Below are 10585 nucleotides of genomic sequence, written 5' to 3' on the forward strand. Positions count from 1 at the left end.
AAGTGCCCGACAACGGCAAACGGAGCCATTCGCCCCGCTGGAATGGCGAACGTGAATGGCACCGCCTCGACCATATCCTGGTCCCCCAAACACTCTAACAGAGGTGGTGGAGATCGGTGCCCGCGATCAAACCAAGGCAGATGGGGCATGGCCGAGATTCCAGTAATGGTGAGTCCATTTTCGTTTCTTCTAATCTTCGTACGTTTATTTAACTCTTCGGTTGTCAGCTCGTCTGAAGAGAAAAAGGATAGTGGGGCGGCGGCTGTAGCCGCCTTATATACTGTGGGCCTGCGCGTGCATTCAGGTAGGTTCGTCCCGATTGGCCGGCTACGTTTACGTAAATTCAGTAGGTGAAAGCACGCACAGCATGATAGAGAGTAGTACCCATAGAGTCCAGTAGAGGGCGGAGCCTGTGAGAGATATAACAGCAGCAGACTCTGGGTGTTTCTCAATCGCGAGTACGCTTGCTTGGTAGCACATGTCTGCCGAGCATCTTGCTTCAGAAGCGAGTCAAGAATACTTCCTGGCATTCGGAAAACAAAGAGTGGAACAGGCTAGCAAGTGTGCAGGTGTGCGTCATATGAGAGGCCCCGCCTTACATCTTCCGCCACAGATTTGGGGAAATTGGTCCGTGCGCAAAGCATTGTGGGGATTTTAAGACCGCGAAGTCTACTCATGTGCAGACTCGATATTTCTCCAAACGGAGTACGCCGGGCTCGGTAGATTTCCAAGTATGCTGGAGATTGGAACAGTACTTCGGCGGCACTCGATGACGTAGTATGCTTGAAATAGTGGCTCTGAAGCAGCTTTACTCGCGATTGAGAAACACCCAGTATGGATCCTCCACTAACCCACTGACCTGCATTGCAGAGGCACATTTTTGCTACGTGATCTGTTTGTTAATAATGATGAAAACGGGTGAATTGGAGGCCATGCTGCCCCCTAGTGTTCACACACAGGAACTTCAATGAAGCCTATATGGTCAGTGTGCAAATAAAAAATAGTCTCTTCTGATATGAATTAAAGTCAGAATAATGTTCATCATTTCATTGTGTTATAATCATGATGGCTCTTTTAACCAAACTGTATTATTATACAATATTGTTATATTCTCTATTATCACTAATGAATACATGTAGGCAACTTTAGAAACTACAGATCAGTAACTTCATCAACATCATATGATTTTAACAAATTGTTTTTTAATCAAATTAGAGTATAAACAGGGCACACAGTGTCATAGAGTAGAAGAATAAAATTGCACAAAATGAAATACATTACATGTCATTTGTTAGATTATTTTATCCAAAGCGACTTACATACATTCAGTACTGTGGACAATCCCCACAGGAGCAATTTGGGGTGAAGTGTCTTGCCCAGGGACTCAACGACATGTTGACTGCAGTGGGACTCGAACTTGCTATCCCCTGATTCGAAGTCCAGCACACTACAGTACCCACTGAGCCACAGCCTCCCTATACACAAGTATAGTACAAGTACCTTAAAGTAAACTAATCTTATTAGGCCAAATAACGATAGTTACGGCTGTAACTACGGTTCTATGAGTCCCGGACGACCGCCAGAGGCGGTGCTTTTAGCACTGGATATGTCCATCGTGCGCATGCGCAGTACGAGTACCAATATCAACAAAGTCACCTGTGACCCACGTGACACCGGCTATATCAGCGGATAGTTGAGTTCTGAGTGACAGGAAACTCTGGCGGTCATCCGGGACTCATAGAACCATAGTTACAGCCGTAACTATGGTTCTATTTCGTCCCTACTGACCGCCAGAGGCGGTGCTTTTAGCACTGGATGACTTATACCAACCATGTCATGAAGAATCCAAGCCCTGGCTCACTACTGGAAGCAGCGGAGCTCGGCAAAAGGACCACGCCCAAAGAATGGGGAGTGGCGACATTAACCCGATAACTGGAGAATGTGCCAGAAGACGCCCGCGACGCCGCGGCGCAGATGGTCTCCAGGGGCGCCCCTCTCGGGGCAGCCCAAGATGTTGAGATGCTCCTTGCAGTGGTATCTCAGCCCAGATGGCCGGGGGCGGCCACTGGCCCCGTAGGCATGTGAGATGGTTTCGACGACCCAGTGGGGCAGCCACTGGTAGAGGGCACACCTCCTTTAGTGCCGCTATGGCAAAAACAAGAGTTGCTCCGACTGCCGTATACAGGCAGTAGCCTCGATATTCGCCCTTTGGGCACCCACAGGGCACAGCAACTTCGACGTGCCGTTCTCCCGAATGTCAAAGCGTGCCAGCTGGGCAGGCTGATTGAAGTGGGTTTGTGGAAGCACCCTGGGCAGGAATGCCAAGGGCAACACCTGAGAGTCCCACCTCGGGCATGTATCGTTTATGGAGATGACATGTAACTCCCCGACTTGCCTCCCTGAGGCCATGGCAAGCAGAAATGCTGCCTTCGTGGGCAGCCACCAAAGCCCCACCTGGGCCAGGGGCTCGAAGGGAGGAGATGATAGGGCATCCGGCAGCAGGGGCAGGTCCCAAGCCGGAGCCCTCGGGGTGCTAGGGGGACGCTGCCGTAAAGCCCCTCTTCAGGAAGAGGGACACCGACCTGCGGCACCCCGCCGTGGCGCCGTCGACCCGAACATGTCGGGCAGAAATAGCAGCCACATAAATTCAGAGTGGAGTGAGAACGTCCACTCTCTAGAAGGGACTGCCGTCTGGGCAACAGTGTACCTGCTGTCCCAAGGAACATGCATATTCTTGCCCCTCAGTTGGGATAGAAAGTACGTGAGTGCAAGCTGCACAGCCCGAAGCTCTAGTACATTGACATGGCGTGCACACTCCTGGGCAGACCACTGACCCTGAGCGGTCCTGCCCTGCCGCACTGCACCCCACCCTAAGAGACATGCACCTATGGTGACGGTCTCCTGGCGGGATGGGATGGCGCCCATGGGCACGCCCATCAGGAGATAGACCCTGCCCCTCCAGCGTGACAGAGAGTGGAGACAACGCTGCAACGCTCTGACTTTCCTGTGCCTGTGCCACTTGGCATCCAAGAGAAGGCTGATCAGCCACATCTGCATGGGGCACAACGACAGCGGGCCTAAGGGCCCAACGGCTGAGGCAGCCGTCAGTCTGCCCAAGGGCCGGAGGAACTGAATATCAGGCACCCTCTTGCCCGGCCCGCGAGGAAGTAGGCATCCCTAAAGTCCACGGTTGCGAACCACTCCCCCTGTGCATGTGCTGCGGTCAGCATATGGAATGGCAGCACCTCGAGGAATCTGTCGATTCCTCTGAGGTCCAAGAGCAGGTGAAATCCGCCGACTTTCTTGGCCACGAGAAAGTACGCAGAGTAGAACCCCCTGGGCTAAGCAGAGGGTCTACTGGCTCGATTGCCTCCTTGGGCAGAAGGACGGACAACTCTTGGGCTAGAGCTAGGGCATCTGCCGGATCGCTGACGACTGTCATTTTGGCCCGGCCGAAGGCTAGGGGCCGGAACTGCGGTTCGTACCCCTGGGTTAAGGTGAAAACCACCCAAGGGCCGGAAGTACAGACAGCCCAGTAGCTGAGCTGCTGCTGGGGGGAGGCCGGTAAGGCTCTGAGGCACGAGGCCGCCTAGAAGGCCGGCAGCCGGGGGCACAACGGATGAGTGGGCCGCTGGGACCTGCGCAGACCACCACTGTAAGCTGGTGGCTGAGTGCGGCTGCTAGAGGGGCCCCTGGGCCTGCTGGGAGTGGGCACAGGCCTATAAAGACCCGAGAGCTGCTGCCTGGTCTGCCTAGCTTGGGCCCAGCAAAGAAGGCTCAGCCGGAGCCTGCTGCAGAGAGGTAGAGACAGCCAGTATCAGATGGGAGAGGGAGTTCCCGTGCCGCTGTGTCGTAGGCCTTACAGAGCAGCTCGTTTGTGACCCTGCACTGAGGCCAAGGGCGCCTGGCATCTGGGGCCAGAATCGGGGAGGCGATGGCAGGCTCAATGGATGGCAAGCGACCCAGCCCCACCCTCGCCGGATCCTGCATGGCAGCAGAGTGGGAGAGGGCCCTGGTGTGTTTCTAGTATGCATGGAGCTCCCTCAGGTACTCCTCTAAAGGAGGAACAGTGGGAATGAAAGGGGGCAGGGTTATGCCTGAAGAAGGCGCTAGCCTGGGTCGGCCTGCGGAACCTGAAGCTGCAAGCGTACCAGGGCCGCACGAATAATGGCCGCCATGGAGCCGTCCTCTGTGCACTGCAAAGAGCTCTGAGCAGAGGAGTGGGGAGCCTCTTCGGGGGTGAGCGGGGCCCCGCCCCCCCCCCTTTTCAAGAAGAGGTTCAGCCGGAGCCGCTAGCGACATGGCCTCCTCAAGCAGAGGTGTGGCAACCGAAGGCGGGCCAGGCGGCAAGCTAGTAGCCCCCACACCGGCCCCTGGCTGAAGGGCCAACAGGAGCGGCTTTATCTGCTCCATGATGGCAGCTAACCGATCCACCTTAGGGGACAGCCCACATGAATGAGCCATTCTGTGGGTAGCCAGATGCAGCGTAGCCGGGAGCGGGTGCGGGAACACAGCCTGCACCAGCTACCTGTTTAACGGAAAGAGTAGAGCGGTGCTGCTACTCGCCGAACAGAAAGAGGGATGTAATTACACCCACGTTACCGGCAGAGGGCGAGAGCGCTGCCTTCGCCTAGCTGGATTAATAAACAAGGCAGTCTAGCGTCTACCAGGAGCGGGGGCGAGAACACTGCCTTCACTGGTTAAGTTCGAGACGAATGCCAGATGCAGCGTAACCAGGAGCGGGTACGGGAACACCGCCTTCACCAGCTACCTGCTGAACCGAAAGAGTAGAGCAATGCTCCTACTCGCCGAATACAAAGTGGGATGTAACTACACCCACGTTACCAGCAGAGGTAGCGGGAGCGAGAGCACTGCCTTCACCTAGCTGGATTAACGAACAAGGCAGTTTTAGCGTCTACCAGGAGCGGGGGCGAGAACGCTGCCTTCACTGGTTGAGTCCGAGACAAATGCCAGATGCAGCGTAACCGGGAGCGGGTGCGGTAACACCGTCTTCACCGGCTACCTGCTGAACGGAAAGAGTAGAGCGCGCTCCTACTCGCCGAACACAGAGGGGGATGTGAATGACCTACACCCACGCTACTAGCAGAGGGAGCGGGAGCGAGAGCACTGCCTACACCTGGCTAGATTAAACGAAGAAGCTTAACAGGGCAGCTTAGCCAGGCAGCTGCTGCTAAGAATCAAGCAGCACGCCGAACACGCCAGATGTTAGCCAAGTGGCCGCTGCTAATAGCCAGAGTGATACGTTACAGGGCAACGTTACCGGGAGCGGGAGCGAGAGCACTGCCTTCACCAGCTGAGTTAAATAATGAAGCTAAACGGTCCATGCAAGGTGTTAGTCAAGCAGCTGCTGCTAACAATCAAGCGAAATCAAGTCAAAAAACACAATGTTTAAGACCAGATAACTAGCTTCCAAAGAAGAGAACAGCACAGAGCTGGAGTTACAGTAGTAACCATGGCCAGCCTACACGGCCTAGAACCGTAGTTACAGTAGTAACTATGGACAGTACTTGCACGGCTTAGAACCGTAGTTACAGTAGTAACTATGGCCAGTACTTACGCGGCTTAGACCCGTAGTTACAGTAGTAACTATGGCCAGTATTTACGCGGCGTAGAACCGCAGTTACAGTAGTAACCATGGCCAGTACCTACGCGGCTTAGAACCGTAGTTACAGTAGTAACTATGGCCAGTACTTACGCGGCTTAGAACCGTAGTTACAGTAGTAACTATGGCCAGTACTTACGCGGCTTAGAACCGTAGTTACAGTAGTAACTATGGCCAGTACTTACGCGGCTTAGAACCGTAGTTACAGTAGTAACTACGGCCAGTATTTACAAGGCGTAGACCCGTAGTTACAGTAGTAACTATGGCCAATACTTAAACGGCTTAGAACCGTAGCTACAGTAGTAACTATGGTAAAAGTAACCGTGGCCGGTGAATGGCCACACATGCGGAGCACACAGCACACACAGTGAAGATTGTTCTCCGCATCTACCCATCCTAGTGCTAGGAGACTAGCACTAGGAGTGGTAAATACAACAATATAGCGCTACTGCAGTCGCTGAGAATGAAGCTAATTAGCTTCTAAGGAATAGAACAGCCCGCAAGAACCATAGGCCATGGTTACAGCAGTAACCATGCCGTAGTTGCATGGCCTAGGACCGTAGTTACAGTAGTAACTCTGGCCAGAACTTACCTTACTCTCTGCACCTAACAAAAAACAGGCAAATTATGGCACTGTGGGTTTTCCATACAAATTAAATGAGACGCAGCGAAAGCTGGGAACTCAAATACTAAAGATAGCTCGGGCACAATGCCACAAGCAGAACTTTCGAAAGAGCATCATAAGGGCAACTTTATCTCCGACTATCAGTATGCAGAGAAATCCCTCAGATCAAACGTTCAAACCTGAACGCTGTAGGCTGCAAGAATGCAGCCACGGTACTCTCGCGCAGCGAGAAGATGAAAGGAACAGATCCTCTGATATAGCCGGTGTCACGTGGGTCACAGGTGACTTTGTTGATATTGGTACTCGTACTGCGCATGCGCACGATGGACATATCCAGTGCTAAAAGCACCGCCACTGGCGGTCAGTAGGGACGAAATAGAACTACTAACTAAAGCTGTCAAATAAATGCAGTGGAGTACAAAGTACAATATTTGCCTCCGAAAAGTAGGAAGTAATATAAGGATTTTATAAAAGGAAGTACCTCAAAGTTGTGCTATGTTTCAACCACTGATTTATACCATCAGAAAGGAGACATAAAACAGAGCTGATAAATGATTACATATTATGTTAATGTTCTTTATCTAGTCAGACATGTCTTAGGGTGGGTTTGAGTTTGGGGAATATTAAACAATGTAGTTATATCTTGGAAATAGCCTTTTGAACCTGGGGAGTGATTCCTGTCTGTGTTTATTTATTTTATTCACATGCAGAAACATATTGTTCTATAGTTTTAAGCCTTACTAATCATGGTTTAATATCATATGGGCTCGTTAATTATAGAGGCTGCCACTCCATTGCAAACAGCTGTTTCACTCAGTGTTTGTGGAGCCCATTGCAGACAAAAGCACATTTTGTTACAGTGAGTTAGCTGTTGCACAATTTGGATCGAAATGACTGAGTTTGCACAACAGAACCCACAACTGGACAGGTTCAATCCATTTAACTAAGTCTGTTAAACTTTACCTTTTATATCCCGGAGGCACTTTGGCCTTTCACGGCCGATTCAACATTATGCGTCGGACACAGGAAGTCGGACCAAGAAACCACTCTGATTGGCTGTTCAGCTAGCGAATGAGAAGCGAAACGGAAGTGAGGGACGTAAACAAACTATTTAAGAAGGCACACACACAGACGGCTATTCATTTTCATCTCATCGGTTTATTTGTCATCATGGCGATCTGGAATGAAGGAAACGAAGAACTGCTCATCACCTTGATCGAGGAGAGGCCAGCTCTGTACGACATTACAGAGACAAATTACTCGAACCGAGTAGTGAAAACCGGACTCTGGCGAGAGATTGAATCTCAACTTGGTTTCTCAGGTAAGATTCTCCTTTTTCATCAATTGAGCTCTTTAGCAGAAACTGTTGGTTTTGTATTGTTTGCCAGCGTACGTGAAATGTAATTTGTTATTTCAACCTTGTGTTTTGTTGTTATCTTGTTGCTAGCTGTTGCTACTTGTTTGGCACTGCATATAGATATGATTTGGACATGCTAACTAGCCACAATGCTTACATCGTTTATTTGTGTGCTTCAGAGAAAGAGCTGAGGAAGAAGTGGGATTCTCTACGAACAGAGTACAGACAGCTGCGGATCATGACCAGGCTGCAGTTTTTAGAGCCCTACACAAAAAGGAAGGAGAGTACTTCGAACCTCACCATCACGGTAACTATTTTATTTGTTGAGTACAAATACGTGTTTCTTGCTTCTTTCAATTACAAAAACATTATTTGCATTCATGTGGTGGTTACAGTGGTAAATATAACAATAACAGAATAATATATATATATATATATATATATATATTATTGTATTATAATTATTGATGTGATCATCACCTTAATGTTGCAGCTGGTAAAGGAGGAGCTAATTTAAATTACATTATATACTGCTGGGTAGCTTATGAAATTCACCATGGGATCAATAATGCTTTTATCTTAACCTATAATAATAATACATGATAAAATATGTCTTGATTATATTTTGTAGTGTTCTGAATCTTCTAGAAGTACGTTTTAGCATCTGAATAGAGCCATCACAATGTTTCTACAATGTGCCTCTCACACTTGACCACACCCCGAACTAATGGCACACACATTTCAGGGTATTGTTTTGTTATGAATGCTTAGTAAACAGTTTTAAGAATCCATGGTATTAAATCCAACTAACTGTGAATTTATTTAACATTTTTTAAGGAACGTCCGGAGGCTGCAGAATCACCCCTCGGTGGCACCAGCAGTGAAACCAGCATGTCCAGCACCACTGAGGAGTCCTTCCTCACTGATGCTGAGCCCTGCACTCCCCTGGCAGAATCCACCATCTGCAACACACCGGCGCCGGCACCGTCACCGCTCGGAGAGAGGCCAAGCACACCCAGCAATAGAATGACTCCGGCGAAGCGCAGGATGCTGCAGGATTCGCGGGATGAGTCCATCGCCGACCAATCACAAACATTGCTGCATGGGATCACCAACACTCTGGCACAGTTGGCCCCGAGTAGAGTGAATGACGTATTCACGGCCCATGCCCAAGTGTTTGAGCACAGACTGCGGATGTTGGCACCTCCTGAGATTCAACCATTCCTGAATACCGTGGACAATGCCTTCTTCCGGCACTTAGAGGGAACTCAAACCTCGACTACATACAGAAATCTCTAGACATTTAACTGTGTTGTCTAAACATGTTTTGTTTTTTTAAAGTTCATTTTAAAATGTCTAATTCTTTTTACAGACAGTTGTGGCAATAACATTTTTTTTTCTGTATTGCATAGCATTTTTATTGTATTGTATTTTTGTAGATAGTTTACTTTTTGTATTATATTGTTGGATAATAAACCACTTTCTACCTAAACTGCAAAACTTTATTTCGTACCTTCATACTACACCCATTACATAACACAACATAGAATGATTTATTTCTGCTTCAGAGAGCTGAAGTGGAGGAGCTGATTTAAATTACATTATACACTGCTGGGTAGCTTAGGAAATTCACCATGGGATCAATAACATTTTATCTTAACCTATAATAATACATGATAAAATATGTCTTGATTACATTTTGTAGTGTTCAGAATCTTCAAAGTTAAGTGAAGTTATCAAATAAATGTAGCGCAGTATAAAGTACACTGAATGGGAGTGGAGCAGGGCCTTAAAGTTGCAGGATTAGTCTCAAGTACTTCAACATTGTCCTTAAGTACTGTGTCTAAGTACATCACATACTGTCTACCGCTGTTCTTTGTTCAAGATTGAAATGTAAATGTCCAAGACGGTTTTCTGCCCCTCTATTCACAGGAGCCTTTCATACGTGATGGTTTCTTCATCATCAAACTGTTGTGGAGCAGAAGTATGAAGTTGCAGGATTAAGACTCAAGTACTTCAAGATTGAAATGTAAATGTCCAAGACGGTTTTCTGCCCCTCTATTCACATGTAGCCTTTCAGACATGATGGTTTCTTCATCATCGAACTGTTGTGGAGCATAAGTATGAAGTTGCAGGATTAAGACTCAAGTACTTCAAGATTGTCCTTAAGTACAGTATCTAAGTACATGACATACTGTCTACCGCAGTTCATTTGAACTTCAATGCTGACATTTCGGATGATAACTCTCGGTTGGGCAAATGTTTACTGTATTTTTTTTGACGATAATATTCTCATACTGTCATGTAAATCTCTAATACCTGATAAAAGCTTTACATATATTAGTGAAGCATGGCATACTGTATAATGGCTTGATCACTGTATATGCACAGCTGATGCACACGCTTCTCTTGACAACATTGACTTTTGATATGAGTTGGCCACTACAGATCACATTCCTTTTGTATTGACCATGTTGGATAGGCTGGAAAGGTATATTACCACAGCTGACAACCAGTTTGGTTTTAAAAGAAAACACGGCACAGATGTGTATTTCTGCTTTAAAATACATTATAGCAAAATATAGAAGCCATAATTCATAAGACTATGCAGGTGAATAGTATAGTGTGTCTGCACTTTATGTGCTCATTTTCATCATTCATGTATTTTATATTCTACTAAACTGAATCAAACCATAAACAAGGTGGGCTGTTGGGATTACAATATCGATATATTGATATAATATATCTGCATTATTTTATCCCACTTTATGCTTTGCTGCTTGTTTTACACTGATTTTATGTCTTATTTTTTACTGATGTAAAGCACTTTGAACTGCAATCCCCTGTATGAAAGGTGCTATACAAATAAAGTTATTATTATTATTCAGATGGATGTTTCTGCCCCTCTGTTCATTCTCCCATTATCCTCCTCAATCTGCCTAGAAGTATTTTAATGTTGTAGCTGTTACTATAACCAATA

General features: G+C 47.7%; 1 protein-coding gene across 2 annotated transcripts; it reads left to right on the forward strand.

The window, feature by feature from the left end:
• The first annotated feature begins 7351 nt into the window (after positions 1–7351).
• On the forward strand, positions 7352–9096 carry LOC117498094. Of its 2 annotated transcripts, none has more exons than XM_034150164.1 (3): positions 7352–7569; positions 7785–7912; positions 8443–9096. In XM_034150164.1, exons 1-3 carry the CDS (start codon positions 7419–7421, stop codon positions 8902–8904), a joined length of 741 nt encoding a protein of 246 aa, XP_034006055.1. In that variant the 5' UTR covers positions 7352–7418; the 3' UTR covers positions 8905–9096. The 2 variants fall into 2 exon arrangements, with proteins under 2 accessions (XP_034006055.1, XP_034006056.1); XM_034150165.1 differs by having other exon boundaries at positions 8455–9096.
• The last annotated feature ends 1489 nt before the right edge of the window (positions 9097–10585 follow it).

Source organism: Trematomus bernacchii, unplaced genomic scaffold (genome assembly GCF_902827165.1).
Source record: "Trematomus bernacchii unplaced genomic scaffold, fTreBer1.1, whole genome shotgun sequence".
Taxonomy (NCBI): Eukaryota; Metazoa; Chordata; class Actinopteri; order Perciformes; family Nototheniidae; genus Trematomus; species Trematomus bernacchii.